Source organism: Lontra canadensis, unplaced genomic scaffold (assembly GCF_010015895.1).
Source record: "Lontra canadensis isolate GAN:19392208 unplaced genomic scaffold, GSC_riverotter_1.0 scaffold355, whole genome shotgun sequence".
Lineage (NCBI taxonomy): Eukaryota > Metazoa > Chordata > Mammalia > Carnivora > Mustelidae > Lontra > Lontra canadensis.
This window is the reverse complement of record NW_022631349.1, coordinates 1-24,886: the sequence shown is the minus strand read 5'-3', so window position 1 is coordinate 24,886 and position 24,886 is coordinate 1. Positions and strand designations below refer to the sequence as shown.

Here is a 24,886-nt window from a genome sequence, read left to right as displayed (position 1 = left end):
CTGCCAGAGGCTATTGGTTGAGAAAGGCCAGATTCAAGGGGCAAAGGATAAGACTCCATCTTTCCATTGGATCCGATGAGCTGCATTACCATGGTTAGGTTTTATTAAAGTGAAACCCAGATGCACCAAAGATGCAGTGAAGTTGGTTGGTTAGAATCAATGTAAATGAGAAAAAAAAAAAAAAAGCTAGCTTTATGAGCTTCTTTGAAAGGCTCAAGGGAGCCTGTGGTTGGCATCTCTTCCTCACTCTGCCTTCAGTGATCTCACCGGGGTAACTTGAATCTGTGCCATAGAAATTGGCAAACAGTTCAAACTGGGATTTTTTAAAGAGCCAGTTGTTAAATATTAATCACACACCATGTTTAAAATCCAATTAATATACCAAATAGATTGCAAATAGATTGCCACTTTCCATCCTCCACCTTCCACTGTCCCACCTAAACACACACACACACACACACACACACCTGAGCCTGCTCTAAGTTCCCAAGGATGTATTCTGGGTCTTAATACGTTTACAGTCCTTTCTTCAACTGGGGATGAGGTCCATGGTCATAAAGGTTCGTTCCCTGGATTCACCAGCTAGGGGGCCAGGACTCTCTGTGATATAAGGTGTGAGCCATAGCGTAAGATATAGTGTCTCTTCCTTACACATTAGTTCTGCTAAGAGATATGGGGGAACTTAAATATAAACATATACATATGTATAGTATATACATATATTAAATACATATATATGTATAGATTTAAACTAATGTATATGTTAGTAAATATGTGTAGATTTAAGCTATACATATATGTATATATACATATAACCTTGGACCCCCCATACATATATGTATATGTCCATACATATGTGTATATATCTATATTTAAACTAACATGGGTATATTACATAACAGAATACACAAAATTTGCATTATTTCTGATAAACATAAAACTGCAGAATAGTTCTACACTAGCATTACCTTGACAGTTTCCCCAAACATCTGGTCAGGGCCGACTTACCCATTCGTCATAGTAGGTACTATGCCTAGGGCCCGTGATACTTTTAGGGGCTCATGAAAGTGTTTTTAATTTCTTTTAAAATCAGAAGAAAATAAATGAACTTTTGGGTTGAAAAATGTTTTAGTATATACTATTAATATACTTGTCTTTATATTAACACATTCATAAATATGTGTGCGTGTTTTAATGTAGAAAGGGGTCCATGAAGGCACAAGTGCCTAGGGCCCCCAAAGCCATAATACGGCCCTGCCTGTAGGGACATACTTTCAGTGCACAGTGGAATCATGTGAAAAGCTCTGAATTTTAGGCATCATATACTTTCAATGTGTTATTCTTGAGAACTGCTGACTTCAGATTCCAAGGAAATGAATTCCAAATGGTAGAATTTCATATGTCCTTGAAAGGCAGTAGAATAGATTTGCAGGACAAGGATTTCCTCTGACTACACCGCAGATCCCACTGTCTACGGCCGTCTGTGAAGAGTCTTGTACTTAGTCCCAAGTTACAACACTTTTGCCCCCAGATGCCACAACCAATATTTACATAAAGTGGCCGAACTTCTGGCATGAGTCCCACTGTCAAACCATAAAATCTTAGAACTTGAAGCCACTGGGGATGCCTGGGTGGCTCAGTCCATGAAGCATCTGCCTTTGGCTCAGGTCATGATCCTGGCATCCTGGGATCAAGCCCCGAGTCATCATTGGGCCCGCTCAATGAAGAGTCTACTTCTCCCTCTCCCCCTCTGCCCCTCCCCCCCACTGCATGCATGCTCTATCTTTATCAAATGAATAAACAAAATTTATTTAAAAAAAAAAAACAACAACAACAGAAGAACCTGAAGCCACTGAACCCCAAGCCACATCAGTGGAAGAGCACCTTCCTCACCATCCTTGACCACACACTCTGCATCCGTTTCAGCACATCCAGACACTGCCTGCCCTTGGGAACTGCAAATCTCTTCCTTTCGGGCTCTTGTCCTCAAGGAAATACCATGAGAAAACACAGAGACACAGTGGTCGCTAGTGATGCAGCAAAAATGTCAGAATGAGTGTACCGCTGAACGCCACAAGTCCACGGCCGTGGATGCGCTACACGCTGTGGGCAGTACCCACAAGCACCATTGTGGTCTCATCGTCCTCAGGGCCGAGGTCCAGGCCGTCCTCCACCACCCTATGCAGGGTGCTGTAATGCTGCTGGCTTTGGTGGAAAGAATGGAGCTTGGAAGCCGCCTCCCAGGCTGCAAAGGTTGGCATGGGTAAGACATCTGGCCTCTTTTTTTCAAAAAAGCATTTCACGTTTCTCTCACTCAGCTTGTTGGCATACTCCAGGAATGTATTTTCCAACTGCTCCTTCTCCTTTTGTGTATACGTCTTCCAAAAACTCAGCTGAAGGTAGCTAACTTTAGATCGGCAGCGAGCACAACAAGTGGTGAGCAGAGAGAAGAAAGATGCCGAACAAATGATGAACCAACCTAGAATCTAAGAAAGAAAGATATTGAGGACGTGCAAAAGCACAGCCACTTCTCAGGGAGCACAGATGGTGTTACTGGTCAGCGTACGACCCAGTTAATACCACAGTCATTGCCGCTATCTCAGTGGAAATCCTTCATATTCATTTTTTAATCATTCTTGTTTAATGATCAAAGGGAAGTGCAGGTTTACCTAATCCCTATCATTCATCCCACCCACCACTGCTGGTATGCAAAGAAATAACCAGAGGCAGACAAATGGAAAAGAGCAAAAATATAAATTATCCAAGAATCAGCTACACCACCCCCTGAAAGAGTATTAATTGTTAAAGGAAAGAATTCCATGCATGAGTGAATATGATCATTGGAGGAAATGAGCGTTTCCTCAGCCCAGAGCTGTCAGCATTGGTAAGTACATGTTCATGGCTAGTGACCGATTTTTCCATGTTGTTTGCAGAGAAAAACAGATCCTCTCTGAGAGAAATCCCATGAGTGACCATCCATGATAAAGTGAGAGAGACATAATACAATGGGGAAACTGAAGCTAGAAGAATTGAAAGGCCTCAAAAAATCCAAGGGGAAAAAAAAATTAGAGTCATTCTAAACCTTCAGGATAGTTGGTTCTGAATTTTGGTAATTGGGAAAAAAAAAAATTCCTTTCTGAGTACAAACTAGTTCAACCTGCCTTTTTTTTTTTTTCCTGAATTTTAAGAGCAGAACTCTAAATAGCTCAACTGACCTTCTAAACTTTCTTGTTGTTCTTAATTATATTTGTCAAAATTGGAATTAATCTCCTATTTGGACAACTAACAGAGCCCTTTCACAGTCTCTCTTGACATTTTCATTAAGTGACTCTTGGTATTTCTCAGCAAATGGGCCTATTTGAAAATAGAAGCAATAATCTGCAAGTGAACCCATTCAGACCATAACAGAACTACCAACAAGCCCTGATGCTTTAAATCCGGAGTTCCCACACGCTGGCTCACACTGTGGCACCATTGTGAAGGCCCAGACTCCCACGAACGCCAACTCTGGAACGGGCACTAGGTAGGTTTAAATCTCAACCTTCCCCTCCCTACAGGTGTTCTCATTTCCTATGGGTGCCTCATTTCCTCAATTGTAGAATGGCAGTTCCCCACCTCAGAGGGGAGTTTGGGGGATTAAAATAAGACAATGAAGACACACATATGCATTCAGGAAGCATTAGCTGGTATCACGTGCTGCTATTTTTCAAACATACTGACATTTACCTAAAAGCGTTTCTGAACTCATGGTTCTCTGTGGCATGATTTATGAATGAGGCACCGCTCCTATCATGTGAAAGTCCCATAGTTACCTTGAATCACTTGTGATCTTCCCCGTCTCTTCTCTTCTACCTTCCACTTTCCACACAGCCGGGCCTCCTATGGGCCAGCAGGCCATCTCACCACAGTATCCGAGCCAGTTCTGCTCGAGTTATACTATTTGATCGACCACAGATCTTGGTCTGATCTCAGCGTCACCGTGCTCTCACCTGAGGGCTGAGCCCTGAGCCCTCTTGTTCGTCGCCAGTTCAAGTATGGAGACTCTGGCCAGACGTGGTGGACGCTCCTGCCCCAGCCCTCTGCATGTTCCATTCTGCATGACTCCCCTCTCTCAAACCCTGGCAGTTTGCTCATTCATTTAGAACTCGGACTGTGTGCCAGCAGCTTTATGCCCATGTATGTCCGTCATCTCCACACCTTCCAGCAACCTCCCAAGGTAGGTGTTATTCGTCCCAACTGTGAGGAAACAGGGGCTCAGAGGGGTCAAACCATGAGCTTGGGGTCGCAGAGTGGTAAGTGGTGAACTCAGGATTCAAACCCCAAGCTGGCCAACTCGAAGACCAACCTCTGGCCACTACCCATTCATCATAGTAGGTACTATGAAGTACTTACATCCTCTCAACTTGCTTAAAATAGAGAGCTGCCCGGCTGGATTTCTTGTTTCTTTGCCCCAACCACGGATGGGGCCCTTTTTCCACCCCCACCCACACACCCAACTATTGATCTGGACTGTTTGTCACTCCTTCCTGGCTGAACCACTGCGGTCAGCACCTGCTGTTAGCACCGCTCCCCTTGTCCACATCCCACACACATCCTACCCTAGAAATCAGCCCCAGGTCCTTCTCGTTCTGCTGAGAAGTAAACAGGTGGTGTGTCCGGACTAAGCGATGACAGGATGTGCCTGATTTCCTTATGCCTGTGTTTAGAGAACAAAAGCTCACACGGTGCTAAGTGTTTGGACCTGGCACTAACTGAACAGAGTCTTGTGCCTGAGGACATAAATCATAAATCACTCATTGTATCATAACATTCAGAATTAATACCTTCCTTCAACAAAAGAAGGAAGACGTTTGGGATCCTGGCATGTTTTTATCTCAGATGTGCTTTACGCATTAAACAAAAGCTTTTGTCTGGGGGCATTTTTAAGCTTATCTGTTCGTGTAAAAAGTACCGTGTGACTCTTCTGCTGACCAGCTTTGGAAAGTACGATTTTAAAACCAGACTGCCCAGATGGCTTGTTGAAAAGGCGAGTCCTTGTTGAAAAAGTAAAAAATTATACTCCTTTCAGTGCACTTTTTTTTCCTGAAACAAATGGCATTCCTGACAAATTGTGGGTCTGTTTATCTACTTTGATTAGCTGTTGTGGTTTGGGGAATGTAACCCCACGATTCACGACTCACGAGGAGGAACTCCTTTTCCTGAGGCCAGCGAAGGCGTCCCATCTGGGTTTGTGCACAGGTACCTGGAAGGATGACAAGCTACTTCCTGGTGTCAGTTAGGTAAAGCTACGGTTTCCCTCTGTTCAATAAAACAGTGTCCCAAATAAAGCATTACTTGAGCTGCTCAAATAATGTAAGAACATTTTCAGCTGTAGCGGGTAAAAAGAGCAGAGGACGGAACCTCCCTGGAGAATACGGTCCCTTTTCACTAACGGCTATTTAAAGACTGCCAACGCCCATGTAACACAGGAAATTTTTCTCAATCTTGACAATATTTATACACAGAGATAACAGTCGCCAGAAATCATTTGAGGGGATCTCTACACTAATTATATTACGTGCCTCTTTGAAAAACATTTGGTTCAGCTCTATTTTAATAGATGAATGCTATCTGCACGTGTTTTTCTGAGAAACCAGTTTGAAAATAAATAATTGAAAGGAGGCAGTGATTTCTAATTACAGCTCTGTCATTAACACTCAATTATGAGTTAGTGTCATGCATTATTTACCAAGTCAACCCAGAGAGATTGTTCTAAAAGCACTTAAGGATTTACATATGCATAACCCAGAAGATATTTTCTTTTTGGAAATAGGAAAGACCATCACATCAGCAATTTTACCAAACCACCAACCCCTAAAAAGCTTTTCCTGAGATTGTCTTCATGCTGCACTGTGTTCCAATTTTCCTTTCGTTTCAAAATGTTCTAGCAGGATTCGGACTCAGCTCTGCCTGAAAGGAGTCCCCGGGAGAAGAGAGAGTCCTTCAAGCTCCTGCTGGGAGAGAAAGGAGAGTCTGTCCTTCCTTACCTGAGACTGGGCTTGAAGGGACAGCTTCACTTCTTCGTTGTCCGCGGGTGTCATGCTGGTTTTGCCACAAGAGACTTTGTAAAGTTCATCCCAGCACTCTTGGGGTTTGTCTTTGCAAATCAGTCCCAGGAGTCTGGAACTTTTGGTCCCGCTCATGGCACATTCATAAAACGTCCCGTTGAGCAGAGCCACAGAAAGCCACATCGTCGGAGCCACCAATGAACTCAGAGCGATCTGGCCGAGGACATAGACAAAGCGGCAACTGTGACCTTTGGCGAAGATTTTCCTGGGATTCACACAGCAGCCTGTGAAGAGCCTCCAAAACTTGCTGTTCAGAAAGAATCCCAGAATCAGCAACACCCAAGCAGGAGCAAACAGGAAAACCAGCCCATAGACCACGTTCTCAGTGCTGCAGGGACACTTAAAAGCCACCAGCGAAAAGAGACGCTCACTCCCCAGGGTCAGCAGAGCCATGAAGCTGTAGCCAATAACAGTTTTCTGGTTGAAGAAGAATTTTAAAATCCCTTGAAAAGCATCCATGCTGAAGGCACACCGAAGGGAAAGGCTTTGCTTATTTATCTGGGGAGCAGCTGTGGCAGTGGCCAGGGGTGGAGCTCTTTCTTCATTAGAAACAAACATTCCTCCTTCTCAGACTGAATTCAGCCAGATAAGGAAACAATGTCATTCCCCAGGAATGACTGTTTCCCAGCTGTGTCCAGATAATGCCTCCTACTGGTGGATTTAGTGCCGTGGAACCTGGGCCAAAACACAGAGACTCGGAGTAGATTCAAAGGGCACTGCTTCCATTTTCTATTATTTTCACGTAGCTTGGATTCTCAATCACAGCAATAATAGTCCAGGAATTTTCCAGCCAGAGGAATCAACATGAGCAGAATGAGGTTTCAGCCAGTTCACTGGGAGCCAAAGCGCGTCTCTAGGCGGGGAGTTTCATGATGGCTTTTCCTTAAGATCTTTGTCCTTAAGATCTGCTGCTTTGCCTTAAGATCTGGAAGATTCATTTTGCATCCTCTTAAACTGACTAGTGTCAGAGATTTGAGTCAAATTTTAGGATCTGGGCTATTTGAAATTTAGATGGAAAAGTTTAGGGAACATTTGAGTTTGAATCAAAGACAAAATGAGAAGGGTCCTCATCGTTTCCTTCCCAGGAGATCGTAGCAACCTCTCGATTAGTATCTCTGCCCTTGACCTCACGTCCACCCCTACCCTCAACCCTAACGATGACTAATATCTTAATTTCTTACCCTCCTGAACAATATTTATTTTTGAAAATGATTTTTTGAGAAATAATGCTTAACTCTGCTTCATAAAGCATATTGTTTCAACAGAAAATGGGTCCCTTAGGATATTCCATAAAAATGAAAGGGTTTAAGACGTGTACAGGTCCCAGGGTCAGTACATTTCAAAGCTGAGTATGAGCCCAGACTTCGCAACTACAAACTCCACATGCTTAACCATCGTGCTGTCCTGCCTGGAACAGAATATTTGGGTGCTCGGCTAATAGATACTTGTTCTAGACCAAGTTTTGTAGAATTTTTTTTTCCTCTTTATTAGGTTGCCTTTAAGATGTACTTGGGGATTACACCAAGTGTGACATGTAACAACTTAAACAGGACTGAATTTTCCCTGATCCTAAAAGAATCCGCTGGTGGAGTCTGTGGAGGAGCTCCCCGCCGGGCGATCCTTTCTGTGCTACTGCCATTTACTCTGTGGGATTATCAGAGGTGCCGTGGAAATGGTAAAGCACGTATTTCATTGGGCCAAGTTTCTTTGTTAGCCAGTGCTGTGTAACAAATGACACCCCCCCCCAAAAAATATACAACTGCTGAAAACAACAAACACTTATTATCTCACACAGTTTCTAAGAAGCTGAAATCTGGGAAGGGTTTTGCTAAGAGCCTGTAGCTCTAGGAGCCTTTCAGAGCTTAATCTCCATGTAGTCCAGCCCTTGGTCAGGGATGCCTTGGTGAAGACTTGATCCAGGCTAAGAGAACCCACCTCCATGCTTACATGGCCTCAGTGCCCGGCTGGCTGTTGGCTAGAGGCCTCATGAAATTCCTTGCCACATACGCCCTCAGATAGATCCAGTCACAACAGGTGCCGTCTTCCCTGGTGCAGTGTGGGAGGTGCTACCTGTGGGTGTGAGTTACAGGAGGCGAGATTGTTGGAGTCTTTTGGGAGGCTGGCTTCCACACCTGGATTATTCATTGGCTTAACAAAGGCAGTGATCAGCATCTGTTCAAAGGCACTGGGCATACAGGATGAGTTAGACGTAGTCACTGCCCTTCAAGAGTTTCTGTCCAGTAGAGAAGTCAGATGTGTAAAGAAGTGTGGATAATGGCTATGTGAGGAGCTGGGTTGGGCTGGGTGGTGGGGCAGGGACGACTTCCTAGAGAAACTCTGGGTTGGCTCATGAAGGATAAAGAGAAGTTAGGGAAAGCAAGGCCTTTGGGTGAGGGGAAAATAATATTCCCAGTAAAAGGAGGAGCGTGTCCAAAAGCGCAAGAAGAAAGTTTCATTCAAGGACGAAGGCACTTGAATGACTCAGTATGGGTGACATAGCAGAGAATCTCCAGTCAGTATGGGTAGATTGAGGGAAATATTGTCATGAAAAAGGAAGTTTCACTTCTTTACAGAGGCCTGATTTTTGAAAAGTGGTAGGGGGCATTCATATGACCCAAGCTTGGAAATTTAGACTTCTGTGATGAATACAGCAGAGACCCATTATAGGTTGATAAACAGGGAGTGATATTTTGAAATTTGTGGTTTAAGAATTTGATTCCTTTGTTGTCAAATTGAAAGCATACAGGAGGGTACGAATCTGGAGGGAAGAAGAGGGCAGTTGGGAAGGTGGGATGGTAACCTCAAGAAAAACAAGATTGAAGTCCTGACAATAGGAGTGGAGGGGAAAAGACAAATTTGAACAACATTAAGAAGGAGATTAGTAATCAGACTGAAGACTAGGTTGTCAGTTAACTGAAAGAGACAAGATTGGGGAAAAGAGTCAGGAATTATTCCAGGTTCTCAGCAAACCAAGGAGAGGTACAGTGGGGGTTAGGAGAGATGACATGAGGAGTTCAGCTTGGGAGTTCTGGAGTTGAGGTGTCTCACACACAGGCAAGTGACGATATCCAATAAGCATTTGTTACACATGTCTGAAAGCCACAGAGAGATGTGGAGCAAAGAGGCATTGGAACTGTCAAAAGATGCATCACAGTGTGTAGAGGAAGAAGGGAAAGGAGTCACAGGTGGAGATCTAGGAAGCAATAACATGGACTAAGTAAGTTGGAGAGAGAATACAAAGGCTGCAAAGGATACCAAGAAGGAAGAATCAGAGGTGGGAAAACACTAGGACGGGACGGAGTTGGAAACAAAGGAGGAGAGGATCTCAAGAGGGAGTGTAAGCAAGAGCCTGTAGCTCTAGGAGCCTTTCAGAGCTTAATCTCCATGTAGTCCAGCCCAAGGTCAGGGATGTCTTGGTGAAGACTTGATCCAGGCTAAGAGAACTCCACCTCCATGCTTACATGAGCTTACAAGAGCAAGGACAGCGGAGACGCGAAGTGAAACAAGACCTGACAAATAGTCAAAACACGTAGGGATGGAAAAGTCAGGAAGGACCTCAGTAAAAGCTGGTTTGGGAAAGTGAAGGAAGAAGAAGGCAATCTGTCAAGACTGTCGAGCCAAGGGCAGTTCAAAAAGAGGTAATAGTCCACAATCTCGTTTTTCTACAAGTTTAGCTATTGAAAGTGGTGGGACCAGAGAGTAGCCAAAGACTAGACACGTGTTGACCTACCCAATAATGAGGCATTCATGTAATTTTCAGTTATTGGTGATAATTAGAGGAAGGATATAATAACAGGGAATCCAAAAGAGTAAAACAATTGAAATAATGTTTTATTCACATGGATCTTCCATGCTTCTCTCTTACCAAATGTTTAGGTTTGCCCTATAATCCAGTAATCAAGAAAGGGGAAGGGAAATATTCTGAGAGTTTATAAGCAAAGGGATGAACCATAAAACAAAGGCAAAAAATAGGATAAAGAATTCTCCAGGTTTCATGGATAGCACTTGATTCTAGCGCCATATGACAAACAGGTATGAGACCTCATGTGGCCTCAAACACACATCGAAATAGCTTCAGTGCAGCCTCCTGGTATATCTTACTGGGCCTTCTGTTAAATTTTGACAAAGACAAAAAAGATCTCATGGGGTGGGGGGAATGAGGATGAATATAGCTTCTATATTTCAAATGCCTACTAGACTCAGGTTTTATCACTTATTATCTTCTTTTACCAACCAGATACTTTTGCTCGGTTATCTTATTTATCCCAATGACTTAAAATAGCTGAATGGACACTCTGCTGAGGGTAGTAGGTCAGCCATATGCTGCTCTTATGTGAATACATTTTAATAAATAGAGAAGTAAGCCCTGTGGGATTACTTCCATGTATGGGAAGTGGGAAATGCTTTACAATGGAAAGAAGGGCTGGCCATCAAATAGTCATCTCTGTAATTTCAATCTTTAATTTTATGTTTGTAATTATTTAGTTGAGGCTTTTTCAGAGCTCTCAAAGCCCTAAGTGATTGCTTGGTGTTGTTAGGACACGTGATTCTGTTATTTAGCTGATGACAGAATGACTGAATGCAAGTCAGTTGCAAAGAAATTGTTTAAGAATCCATTTATCCTTGAAGTTCTGCTTGACAAGGCACATTGGGTCAAGCCTATCTTTGAGTTAGGAATTTGTGTTCTTCTTGAGAAGATGGACCCATAATTCAGCTGTGCTGGAGTGGGCCCGTATCTCTGGGCTGGCCCCAGAATCGTCTGGATTGGGCCTGGCCTGGCCCACCCTTCTCTTTGCAGACTCACTCCACAGAGATGACACACGGCCCGATCATCCCTGGAGGACACGCAGGAAAGGGCCCTTCATCCACACAGCCAGCTCTTTTCTGTCATTCCATAAGGAAAGTCAGCCCCTCACTGGTTGAATAAAGCTGAAAATAGAGAAAAATTTAGAGAGTTTTTTTCTTAAACCTAAATGACACAGGCCTGGGTTTTTTCCCCTTTCTTAGGTTCATTTGGCTGCTGATGTTACATTCTTGCAAGACAGACTGAAAGGCGACCATGTGACAGAAATAGGAGTAACATTTCTGAAAAAGCTAGAGGAGAAAAAATACAGACGGAAAAAATGAAGCATTGTGTGGAAAATGCCTCAGGATGGCCAGCTAAGGAGTTAATATTATCTAAACATACAGAGCCATAGAAATTCCCAGTCGTTTAATAATAACATGGGTTGTAAAAGGCTTATATATCAGCCAGAACTTTGAAGTGCAGGGCACTAGGGTTTAAAGCTGTTTTTTTTTTTAATTTGCTGATAAGGTATACATTTTCAATCTTATGTCCATAAAATTTCATATACAAATAACTCCTTATAAGAGAGATGCATGAATTCACACATCATATAGTCCATCCTCACAGAGTCCCCTGATTTCTTTTACTTATGGTATTAGGAAAAAAAGCATACCAACTACACAGTTGGTGTATTTATCTATTCTCATTGGAAAAAATAGATGAAATGATACAATATAGAGATTACTATAGATGATTTCTAGATACTGAATATTGCATTCTCTATAGAAACAGGGCCATTTATAACACTTTCCCATATTTTTTAATAACTATGGATATGATTTCTCTCATATATTGGCTTGGTTTATCACTTCAGCCTCCTGAAACTACTCTCCCTTGATAATTTGTAATTTACCAAGGCAAGGCTGTTTATTTGCATGCTAATTCTGAAATATTTTTAAATAATATTTAGTTTTTTGTTTTTGTTTTATTAAAGATCTTATTTATTTGACAGACAGACATCACAAGTAGGCAGAGAGGCAGGCAGAGAGAGGCGGGGAAACAGGCTCCTGCTGAGCAGAGAGCCCAATGCGGGACTCAATCCCAGGACCCTGAGATCATGACCTGAGCTGAAGGCAGAGGCTCAACCCACTGAGCCACCCAGGAGCCCCATAAATAGCATTTAGTTTTAATTCATGTAATTTTTAGATAGTATCAACCAATGTCTTCCTATTCTCATGAAACATTGCCAATGGTCAGGCTAAGGAAACCTCCAAAATGAGAGGTAAATAATGTTTTTTGAAAATACTTTCTTACCCCAAAGCTTATTCAGTTAGAATTTTTGCTGTCATTTTTATTCTCCAAAAAAAAAAAAAACCTTACAAAGCAAGCTTTGTCTGTGACCAGAACATACTTAAATTTCGAAATGTACTGGATTAAATAAACAATAATCTTTACCAAATCATCAGCACACACAGGTGACCTCTATGCGGTCCAGAATCTACTGTGCTCTGCAGAGAACTGAAATTCCAAGTTACAAGTAGTGTGGACCCTTCAGTTAGAACTGGTGTAAGTGATATGATCGTGGTAGACCTCAGCTAGGACTCAGGACCCTGAAGACACAGTCCCAGGTCTATTTCTAGTGGATTTAGCTGATCCTAACTAATGGCCTCTCTCATGTATAAAAAATGGCATAATTGAATATGACAAGTATCTTAAATTATATAAATGAGTTTAAATGGCACCAAAAACGACTGAAATTCTGCATTTTGGGATTTTGAAGACTCTGAGGAAATGGTTTGTTTTCTACCCATGCGGCTGTCTGTTCAAGGGACATCAAGGTCAGTTCTAAGGACTGACTAGGGTCACTGAGGCAGCTGTGACAACCATGGAAGGAACTTCAAGCCAGTTCCACAGAAGACCAGGAGTCAAATCAAGAAGATGAATATTACCTGACATCAGAAGGGATATCACAATGCCATGTATTATAAACTGATGCCTCCAGAAGAATGTTTGCCACCATCCATCCCAAAGCTTCTTTTTGGGATGTTTTCATCTTCTGTTCTGTTTCCTCTTTCCCTACATTCACCCCTCCAGGAACCCCAAATACTCATGTCTAAGGGCCTCCCTCTTAAATCAGTACCCATCTAGCCCTCTTGAAAATGCTCTGGAGTATTCTGTTACCTGGCCACACCTTGCTCTCCTTTCTGTTCCAACCCAGCCATCCAACTGCCTTGGCCCTCTGTCTTCATTGCCTGCCCACCTAAAGATGACTAAATCTGATATTCTCAATGATGTGGAATGTTAGAACCGGTGATGGCTTCAGGATAAGTCTCGTTCTCCATCCTTTTTTCCCCCCTCACCTTAGAGAGGGAGACAAATCTTTGGATTGAACTTGTGGTATGGGCAAGTGACCTACTTAACCAAGAGAGAAAACTGAGTGGTAGTCCCCCATTATCCACAAGGGGTATGTTCTGAGACCCCCAGTGGATGCCTAAAGCCACAGATAGTACTAAACCCTATATGTACTATGTTTTTCCTATATGTGATAAAGTTTCATTTTTAAATTAGGCACAGTAAGAGATTTACAACAATAACAATAAAACAAAACTATTACAACAATATAACATAATAAAAGTTATAGAAATGTGGGCATTTCTTTATCAAAATATCTTACTGTACTATATTCACCTTTCTGTGATGATGGGAGATGAAAAAATGCCTATGTGATGAGATGAAGTGAGGTCACTGATGTAGGCATCGTGATGGAGAGTTCGGTTACTGTGGATCTTCTGACCAGAAGTCAGAGGGAGGATAATCAGCTTTCGGATTGTGGTTGACTGTGGAAAGCAAAACTGCAGGTAAACAGAGACTACTGTATTCAGTAAGTGCTCTATCCTGAAGAAGGGGAGAATCTAAAAAGTGTTGTTTATTAGAAGTAGAACTACATATATGAATTTTCTAATAGGCCCATTCAAAAAGTCAAAAGGAGGGGCACCTGGTGGCTCAGTCAGTTGAGTGTCCAACTCTTGATTTCAGCTCAGGTCATGAACATGGGGTCGCGGGATCGAGCCCTGCATCAGGCTCTGTGCTCAGTGCGGAGCCTTCTAAAGATTCTCTTTCTCTCCCTCTGCTTCTCCCCCCACACCTCAAATAAATAAATAAAAACTTTAAAACGCAAAAAGGAGCAGGGAGCATTAATTTTAATAATATACTTTATTTAGACTAATTATCCAAAATTTTTAAAAATAGACTATCCAAAATATTACTATTTCAACATTTGGCCAATATAAAAATTATTGAGACCATTTACATCACATCCTCTTTCTAAATGTCTTTAAACTATGTAGTATTTTATACTTTTAGCACATCTCAATCTGATGCTAAATTTTCAAAGCCCCCATTACAATGTAGTGCTACCAAAACAATAAAACTGTGCTTAGAATTGTTTAATAGTTTCAATTTTAAAATTTAAATGCACTAAAATTAAATTAAAAATTCATTTCCTTGGTCACACTAGTCACACTTCAAGTGTTCAATAGTCCTGTGTGGCTAGCAGCTACTCTAATGTACAGCACAGGTCTGTAATTCCCAGCCAAAGATCTATTGGGTCTCCTTGACCTTGGACACAAAGAATTAATGGGGAGTATCTGGGTTAACAGGGAGGAAAGAGACAGAAAGGAAAAGGTAAGAAAGACCATCAGAGATCAATGAAACGCTGAGAGGTGACCCCTGAAAATAGAAACATTTCTGTGTAAAGGTTTCATACTAAAGAAAGGCTGCACACCATCCTCTGGATTCCAAGTGTATTTTCACCCGCTTCGTATGAAGCGGAGCCTTTCTGATAAAAGCCTTGTGGAAGTTGTGCAACATAACTACAGAGTTATATGATATTTTTATTTCATAAGTCTTCACTCTGAACCCCAAATCTTGATCAATGCAAGATTTTTGTCATCTCAGCAAAGCCAAAAGGGAATAAAATTTGGGGCAGAGAGAGAGTTTATTGCTCTTCAAACGACATCACCAGGTGGCTGCCTGCCCTGTTCACTGGCGAGACCTGCTGTGGTGGCCTGTTCACTGCTCAGCGCTGCCAGGAATCCGAACTCCTTCCCTCAGCAGCCCGCACACTCGTTTATTGTCTCCTCAAATCTCTTCAGTTCATCCGTTAGTTATTAGAAGCCTGGATCTCTTTAGCAGTTGGAATAGACCATTATGAATTAGTGGAAAGTTCCCTTTTCTCTCTGTTTATGAAGGACCAATGTAGAAATATGGAAAACCAGATGCGTGAAGTGAGAGAATGACGTTAAAACTCTTAGAACCCAAGAGACCATTTTAATCAAGTTGTGCTAAATGTTAACGAAAACAATAAACGTTCAAAGAGATAGTATTAGTCATTGTTAAGGGCGTGTCAGGTGGGACGCTAGACTCTGAGTGGTTGTTATGTTTCACAGCCTCCGTCAGCTATGGAGGCTAATTCCTCCTTCCTTGGTAATACCGAAGTCCATGACAGGTACTGACCCAACCCTAGAAACTTGGTAGGTCAAACACTTGCTTCTTTAAAAAGAGAGCCAAGTGGGGCACTGGGTGGCTGTCGGTTGGGCATCTGCCTTGGGCTCAGATCATGATCTCAGGGTCCTGGGATTGTGTCCTGTGTTGCTTATGCTGCTCAGTTGACTATTAAAAGAAAGAAAAAAATCTGCCCAGTTGCTGTAGTTCTTCATTCTGGTGAACCTTCCAGAACTTAAGCTGGACGTTCACAGTGGTTGACCAGCAGTGGCTAGGGCAAATAAGCAGACAGAAGGAAAGGGGATGTGGCAGTATAATACACAGTCTATAATCTGAGGAGACATCCAGTTCTCATTCAACCAGCAATAGTCACCCTACAACTGAGAATAAGGCAAAGCCACAGCAATCATTAGCAAAACTTTCTTTTTCAAGTGTTTCACTATGAAAGGAGGAGCTAAACAAAACACATCAAAAGTTGGAAATCCTTCACTAAAAACAGATAAGAAATAAATGCCCTAGGATAATTTCTTGTCCCCCCTCAAACTCTGTCTTTCCCAATTAAACCTTTCTTTGTTTTTCTTTTCTTTTGTCTTCCATTTTTTTCCTTCTAGGATCTCTGTTGCCACCATCTCTGCTTCTTTTCCTTTTTTCCCCAAAGATTCTTCTTGCAACTCCTTTACTTCATCCTTTATTCCCTTTCTACTTCCTTTGCTTTCATTCTGCTTCATGTAATGGATATTTGTTGGCTGCCTATATCTCCAGTAATAGAATGATGTCTTTCCTTTTCGGCTGCCCACCATTTTATTAGGCAACCCATCCTTCAGGAAAAGTCACCATTATCCCCTGCTCCACTGCCATCCCCTGGGCACAGTGGTCTTTCCCAGTTGAAAGTTAACGCTTAGCCAATCAGAGCTAAGGCAGTCAGGACGTGGGGTTCCCCAGACCACAATCATTGCTGCTGACATAGGGCAGAGGGCAAGGTTGAATAGACTGAAAGAAGAAAATTCTGCCTGTTACATGAGCTACTAAATTTACTGCATTCTTTGAGCAAGTAGTGTTGTGTTTGTGTTTCTGTTACAGTAATGCCACGAAGTTCACTGTGTGATAAACAGGTGAAAGGTCTAGATAATTTGCAACATACTGGAGAATACCAAAGCGAATAAACCTTATTACATTTTTCACATGTTGAATGCTCATTGAAATAAATTTGGCTTTACAATCGCACTCCTCCTCACAGAAAGGAAAGGGTCACAAGAGAGACCTGGAAACCATGCAAGATAATGTACATCTGTCCAGCACACAAGTCACAGGAAAGGTAGACGCCATAGGGAGAAGACATTTTGAATCAGTGGTAGCTCTTTAGAAACAAACAAAACTCATACGTTTCTGGTACTTTGACTATTTTTCCTGGAAACTTAAATCCCATCAGGAGTCACCTTAGGATTCCAAAGGCAGAACAATCCTGATTTCTGGAACCTCCCAGTGGCCTAAATCTTTCAAGCCAACAGACTATTTAGTGACTTGGTGTTTCCAAGCAGCGTGTGAATCACATGGATTTTAATGGCTTAAAAGAGGAAGTGCTAGTTCCCTGTGGTCTGTATATACCAAACAATAGAAGCACCTGGAAATGCTGCTTTCTTGGTTTTGGATTCAATTAAGATTTTTATCTGGTGCCAGGCACATCCATTATGTGGTGTGTCACTTAATTTTCATAACAACCTGCGAGACAAGAGGTGGGTAACAAAGACAAGGAGTTGGATATGAAATGACAAAGGAGCTAAATTTGCTGGTGCTTGAAACACATTAAGACCAGGCTGGTGAGTGGAGGGAGGGTCCTGCGAGTCTCTGTCTCCTTTGAGAGGGTGAATGAGGGACCACAAGAAGAGGAGACGGCTTAGGAAAGAAGCTAATAAGCTGTGACTATTCTGAGTCTGAGGTAACTTTGAAACATTCAGACAACCTCAGAAGCTCAGAAGAGAGGACTGGACTGGAGATGGGCTTTGGAGTCATCGGTGCATGGATAATAATAAAAGCAGCGGATGTGGATGGCAACATCTGGGGAGAGCATGGACTTCAAGAAATGCAAGGAAGAAAGAATCTCAACAAATACCACCAATCAAGAGGCAGCAGAGAGGGGCACCTGGGTGGCTCAGTGGGTTAAGCCGCTGCCTTCGGCTCAGGTCATGATCTCGGAGTCCTGGGATCGAGCCCCGCATCGGGCTCTCTGCTCAGCAGGGAGCCTGCTTCCTCCTCTCTCTCTGCCTGCCTCTCTGCCTGCTTGTGATCTATCAAATAAATAAATAAAATCTTTAAAAAAAAAAAAAAAAAAAAGAGGCAGCAGAGAAAGAAGAACACAGGTGAGGCTGACCTTTCCATCACAGAAGGACATGGGAGAACCTGGTGACATGAAAGCTGGGAGAGTCTCAAGGAGAGCAGAGTGGCCAGAGGCAGCAGATGCCTCAGAAAAGCCAAGAAAGGCCAGAGAAAGGACATTGGGTTTGATAAGGATGGGGCCTCTGCCTCAGAGCAATCTCAGGGCAAGATGGAGGCAGCAGACCCGCTGTAGTGGATTGAGGGGTCAGCAGGAAGAGAGGTACCACGTGATTATTCCAGATGGTTCTTGGAACTTGATTGTAAGTAGAAAGAGAATACCTGGTTAAAGCTGGGTGGCTGTTTGCTCTTTTATTTATTTTATTTTTTTTTTTTTTTTAAAGAATGCAGGCATTTGAAGATCCGGGAGAGAGGGAATGACCAAGGAAGCAAGGCTCTGGGGAGGTGGAAGGGGTCAGGATCCAGATCAGAACAGTTTGACTCTGAATAACACAAAGGTGACGACATCCCCTGAGAGAAGAGCGAAGAAGGAGAGAGGGGGCATGGCTGGGAATGGGATGGGAGATGTTAGAGGAAGACCTCGACAGAGCTCATAGTCTGTGGCCTCGATCTTCCCTGTGAAGCAGGGTCTTCGTGGAGATGGCGGTGGAGGGAAGCCAGAGGAGGTTACCTTCTGCGGCACGCCGTGGCTCATGCTCTCCCACGCACACCCAGAAGTAGAAAAGAGCCCAGGCGTCAGGTGGAGTGCTCATGCACATGCCCGGGGAGAAAACCTTGGTCACCTACACTTCTGTGCTCCAATGAGCCATTCTCCACCCAACCCCAAGGGAACAACATCCTGATGGGAGGTGCTTACCTGAGACTCCACCTGGATCACAAGCAGGGTCTCCTCTGTCTCCAAGGAAGGAGACGCATTTGGTCGTAGGCCCTCTTGGAGAGCTCTCCCACGCAGCAATCGGATTTGTGGCTTCCAAGTTGCCCCAGCTTCTCGTGCGCTCTGAAACCGCTGCTGGTGCATGGAGAAACGATCCTTCGGGAATGTAACTGTCCCTCAGAACAATGTATTACTTAAAATATAACCCCTGGGAAATTTTACTAGTTACCAAGCATGTTTAGATACAGTCTCAAGAAAAACACATACTGGAGGAGAGGACGGTATATATACGGCCCTGAAGCCCAGCAGCTGGGGATGCCCGACCCAATCAGGGCTGAACGCCTCCTGCTTCATTTTCCCGTTATCTCCCTGCCACCCCCTGCCCCAGCACCTGTGGCTAATTAGATAAGTCCTTTGAACGTGCTTGCTCAACTATAAACTTTACACTGCTTGACCAGACATATGTTGCCTTCCTTCTTGTTTATCTACAAGGCCTATGATCATTTAGCCTTCTTCGACTCTTCTGTTGATTACTGTCTATATCTAATAAAAACGGGACTGAGGAGTTGTTCAGGCCAACAGTCTTTTCTGCTGTTGTCCCCCACTCCCTTTCTCTTGCAGCTGACTTGTTTGTGCCTCATTCTTCTCCCATGAGCCGTCAGGAAGCGGCAAGGAAACCGGACTACCAACGCTTGTCAGGCGATTTTCCCGAAGATGTAAAATAAATGACATTGTTTCCCTTTGGGAAAGATTTTCCAAGGGTTCATAGAGAATTTTGTGAAAAGCTAGCAAATGCCACTATTGGGGGGAAAAAAATAAAACCATTCCAGGGAAAGCCACACAAAAGCCGGAGTTAATAAGTAAAAGTGTCCATAGACATAATTTTTACTGCTGCAGACGCTTAAAACTGACAGGAAGAAGCAAATCCCCTCCCCCACCATCAGTAGTTCCTGTCAAGTGTGACCTGTGACTGTCTTCCTGCCGCCCAGGGCATTTCTGGTGGCCAGACAAAGCTCCGGGTATAAACAATATATTTTTCAACCTCCTCGTGATGTGAAAAACTGGCTTTTTAAGCTTTTCTGAACACCTGCTGGGTGGAGTCCCTTACAAGGATGTCAAATGCAAAGAATGAATGAGAGGAAAGGAGCCCACAAACCAGTCGCTTGAGTTTCGACAACTCAAAAGGCAATTCTTTGCCAAGAATTCAACTACTTCAGGCCCAGCAGTTGATTAAGATGGTGTTTCTGTGCATAGACGGGGCCAGCTGTCTCTTGGCAAAGATTTATATTCCATAATCTAAAGTTAAATAGAGTTGAACAGAGCTGAACTAAGTCTTAATGCTGTGTCTGGTAGCTACCTTCTAGAGGCAGAAACATCTGCAGCAGATTTGGCCCGGAGGCAAGGAAAGAGACGTACAATAACTCAGAAAGAGCGTTTCAGTTCTGGGATGGTCCACTTTACAGAAAAAAAGCTATAAAAAGAGAAGTTTAGGACCAAACATGGTCTTGGAGAGATCTAAAGTGGACTACTTGTTTACATTAATAAGGTAAGGTTACTGAGATCTGAAAGGTTGATAATGGTGTCATGAGAAAGACCCCAGAAAACAGCAAATTAAATAAATAAATACTAACCTGTGGAATTGCTTATTCTGACACAGACCCAGGCGTATTTGAGTTCCCACTACCTCACTGGGGACTTTACTCTGTCACTGATCCACTTTTATCCTTCATTGGGCTCCTTCTCATAAGCCTAAAAATAAACTCAAGACTCTACCATCCTAGGAAGAAAACCATTCTCTTAACACTGTTTCCCTTCTTCTACTGGCAAAACTTAAGAAAGTATGATGTAGTAAGAAAATGTTCTATGGCCTGAATGTTTGCCTCCCACCACACTTCATATGTTGAAGCCCTAATTCCCAATGTGATGGTTTTTGGAGGTGGGACCTTTGGGATGTGATTGGGGTTAGATTAGGACATGAGGGTGGGGCCCTCATTATGGAACTAATGCTTAGAAAAAGAGAAAGAGAGACAAGATCTCTCTCTCCCCACTCCGTGTGATGATACAACAGGACAGCCACAGGTAAACCAAGGAGAGGGTCCTCACCAGACACTGAATCTGCTAGCATCTTGATCTTGACCATCCCAGCCTCCAGAACTGTGAGAAATAAATGTCTGCTGTTGTGTAAGCCACCAAGTCTGTGGAGTTCAGATACAGCAGCCCCAATTGCCGAAGAGAGCCGGCTTCGAAAGTGTCTAATTCTATGTTAAAATGCTTACCGGTGCTTACCTTAAATTTCTCAATCCTGACTCCTCTCTTGTATTTCAGCTGACTATTGATTCTAAGTCTCTCTCATTCTTCTCCAGTTCCTCTTCCTTGCCCAAATTTTGCTATATGCAGGCTCAGTGTTTGGCGCTTTGCTCAAAGTAGACATGTCCCTGGGTAGTACCACCTGGCCCAGAAAACCTCTCCTCTCTACCCTCTTCATCCAACTGCTCCTATTCCCTACTCCACCTACATGTCCCAGAGGCAAATGTTTGGTGCATCCCAAAGCCAGCGCATCATGTCCTCTCCCTCCCTGCAAAACCTCTTTTCCCTCCAACACCCTATGTCCTAGATAAGCATCCCATTGTTAAAGCTAGAAGCTCGTGTTAATTTCTGATTCCTCCTTCCCTCTTACACTTACATCTAATTTCTCACCAAGCCCTGTTAATCCTACATCCTAAACTCCCCCTGATCTTTCTTTTCTTCTTAGTTCAGGACCTCATCCGTACTCTTTAAGCTGCTTCCTGGTGTGATTTTTCATGTCTATTTTTCTCCACTCCAGAATCAAGTGATTTCTATCATATACAAATCAGATACCGCTGCAGCCACACTGCAAACCTGTTTTCCTGTCTATGGGATACAGCTTCTAGACCATACTATAGTCCAGTTCCCCCTCCTACGTATGTCCACTACTCGGTAAAGACTATCCTAAGTGGCCCATCTCCCCGCCCCATCCCCCGAACTGAGTGAGTTGCCCACTAATTTCTGGTCTCTTTAGTACCTTCTACATATCTCTACCCTATATGCTGAGTATTTTCTCACGTGGCTTTTTTCCCCAGTTAGTCTGTGAGTTCTTCTTTGGCAAAGAGCACATCTTATCTATCTTGGTCTTGCAGCACCTGACATAGTCCCTGACAACCAACACTTACCGGGATTTTTTGAGTGGAAAATGTAGTGAGTGAATGAGTGAGTGAATGACCGAGATGTTAACTTCTAGGTCTCACTGGCCCACTTTGGAAGATTGTTCTACATTTTGTCTTCTTTGTGTGGCATTCTATTGCTAAGGTCAAGATTTTAAGGAAAGGCTTCCCGAAATACCAGTATAAAGCACATGGAATGTATCTGTGAAGTTACAGACTCCTCTGGCCATGAGGATCGCTAGGGTGCCTACACTGATCCCTAGGGACTCTGCTTTGCTCAGGAAGGAGCTGATTAGGCAGAACCAACTTCACTGCAGATTTGCTCTGCCCCTGAATTTTCTGGCATGACCAGAGGCTCCACGACAAATAGGGTGATTGTTCCTTATTCTACTTGTCCTTTGGCTCCCTCAAGGGTTCATTTTCCTCAAGGCACATGTTCTAAAATTAAGAAACATAGGGGCTATAATAAAATGAAAGTGCACACATTCTCAAAGAGATTTTATTGACCCTCATAGGTAAATTGAAGTAATCTTTAAAAACCCAAGTAAGAGTGCTCATTATATCACCCAGTCTTGCTAAATAATACCCCGCCTTCTCTAAACATCTCTGGAATCAGGTTCCTCTTTTCCCTACACACTACCACTGCCTTAGTTGTCATCCTTATCGCCACAGCGGTGATCCTCTCGTCCTGCTCTCTCTTGAAAAGCCACCACTGTTTTCTTCCTTATGTTGTGTGTGAGAGTGGTATGGTAGTCATTTAGGATATTGTCATCTCTTTACAGATAGATGTTAAACAACTTTGGGAAAAGACAACATACTTGTATTTTTCTTTAAGTCACAAAAAATATTAATCAAACATGGCAAAATATTATAGATGTTTGCACAAGGTGATTCATTTGTATTAGCTAAAAAAAAAAAAGTCTGCCTAGAGAGGGCTGATCAAATAAACTATAGTTTACTGGAGTACTATACTGCTATCAAAAAATGAGTAATATCTTACTTATTGTATGCCACTTCCCCTGCTTGTACTCTTTCTCTCTGACAAATAAATAAATTCTTAAAAAAAAAAAAACCTTTTAGTCCAGAATTTGACTTGGAAACTATCAATATAATGTATCTTAATCTTAAAAAATCCAGCTATGATACCAAAAACACAGGCAAAAATAGGAAAAAAATAGGCAAATTGTATTAAAAATTCTGTGCATCAGGGCGCCTGGGTGGTTCAGTTGGTTGAGCAACTGCCTTCAGCTCAGGTCATGATCCTAGAGTTCCCGGATGGAGACCCACATTGGGGTTGGGGGGGAGGTCCCTGCTCAGCAGGGGGTCTGCTTTTCTCCCTCTGCCCTTCCCCCTATCATGCTCTCTCTCTATCATTCTTTCTCTCAAATAAATAAATAAAAATTTTTTAAAAAATTCTGTGCATCAAAGGACACAGCGGTGAAAAGTTACCCTGTGAAGTAGGGGAAAATATTTTCAGATAATATATCTGATAATGGGCTAACATCCAGAATATGTAAAGAATTCCTCCTTTTCAGGGACACCTGGGTGGCTCAGTTGGTTAAGTGGCTGCCTTCAGTTCAGGTCATGATCCCGGTGTCCCGGGATCGAATCCCACATCGGGTTTCTTGCTCGGCAGGGAGCCTGCTTCTCCCTCTGCCTCTGCCTGCCACTCTGCCTGTGCTCGCGCTCTCTCTCTCTCTCTAACAGATAAATAAATAAAATCTTAAAAAAAAAAATTCCTACCATTCAACAATAAAAAATAAACAACTCAGTGAAAAAAAATGGGCAAATACCTTGAATGGTTTGATCATCAGGGTAACGCAAATTAAAACCACAATGAGGTAACTATCTCATGCCTATTAGGATGGCTATTACCAAGAAACAAACAAAACAGATTTTTTTTTTTAACTAGTATGTTGAGGATATGGAGAAACTGGAATCCTTGTGTAGTGTTAGTGGGAATGGGAAATGGTGCAGCCTCCATGGAAAACAGTGTGGTCATTCCTCAAAAAGTTAAAAATTGGACTAAAAATATGATTCAGCAATTCCAAGTCTGGGTATATACCCCAAAGAATCAAAAACAGAGTCTCAAAGAGATGTCTGTACCCCCATGTTTATAGCAGCATTATTCACAATAACCAAAAAGTTGAAACAGCCCAAGTGTCCATCAAAGGCTAAATGAATACACAAAATGTGGTATATACTTATGATGGCATATTATTCAGCCTTAAAAAGGAAGGAAGTCCTGAAAGAAGCTACGACGTGAATGAACCTTGAATACATGATGCTAACTGAAATAAGCCAGTCACAAAAAGATGGATACCGCGCGATTCCACTCCCATGAGATTCCTAGAGTAGTCAAACGCATAGAAACAGAAAATAGAATGGAGGTTACCAGTGGCTCAGGGAAAGGGGGTTGGGAAGTCATCATTTAATGAATATGGAGTTTCAGTTTTGCAAGATGCAGGTGGAGATGGATAGTGGTGATGATTGTGCAACAATGTGAAATACTTAGTACTACTGAAGTGTACACTTAAAAATGATTAAGGTGGTAAATTTTACATGATATGTATTTTACCACAATTAACAATTTTTAAAATATTGAATCAAATGACTACAGTAAAGAATTGATATTTTGGGGGTGGCCTGAGTGGCTCAGTCAGTTAAGCATCTGCCTTCAGCCATGATCTCAGGGACCTAGGATGGAGCCCCCCGAGTTGGGCTCCTTGCTCAGCGGGGAGCCTGCTTCTCCCTCTCCCTCTGCCTGCCGCTCCTCCTGTTTGTGCTCTCTCTCTCTCTGTCAAGTAAATGAATAAAAGCTTAAAAAAATAACTGATATTTTTAAAAGACATTTAAGGAACAAGCCAGTGTGGTATATGGACCTTATTTGAATCCCAATTTAAACAAATATCTTAGGAGCACTTGGCTGGCTCAGCCAGAAGAGTGTGTGACTTTTGATCTCAGGGTCATGAGTGTGAGCCCTCTCACACTCATGACCCTGAGATCAAAAGTCACACACTTTTAGTGTAGAAATTACTAGAGCATAAACAAACTTAAAAAAAAAAAAAAGAATGAAGTGATACCTTTATAAGGGTTGTGGGAA

General features: G+C 42.7%; 1 protein-coding gene and 1 pseudogene across 1 annotated transcript; one reads left to right on the top strand and one right to left on the bottom strand.

The window, feature by feature from the left end:
* The window catches only part of LOC116862849, a 36,406-nt pseudogene extending 25,172 nt beyond the window's left edge, over window positions 1-11,234 (top strand).
* On the bottom strand, window positions 1,837-6,644 carry LOC116862848 (calcium homeostasis modulator protein 5). The gene is made up of 2 exons (XM_032850274.1): window positions 6,027-6,644; window positions 1,837-2,486 (listed from the first exon to the last, which is right to left on the bottom strand). Exons 1-2 carry the CDS (start codon window positions 6,564-6,566, stop codon window positions 2,097-2,099), a joined length of 930 nt encoding a protein of 309 aa, XP_032706165.1. The 5' UTR covers window positions 6,567-6,644; the 3' UTR covers window positions 1,837-2,096.
* Window positions 11,235-24,886: the final 13,652 nt, after the last annotated feature.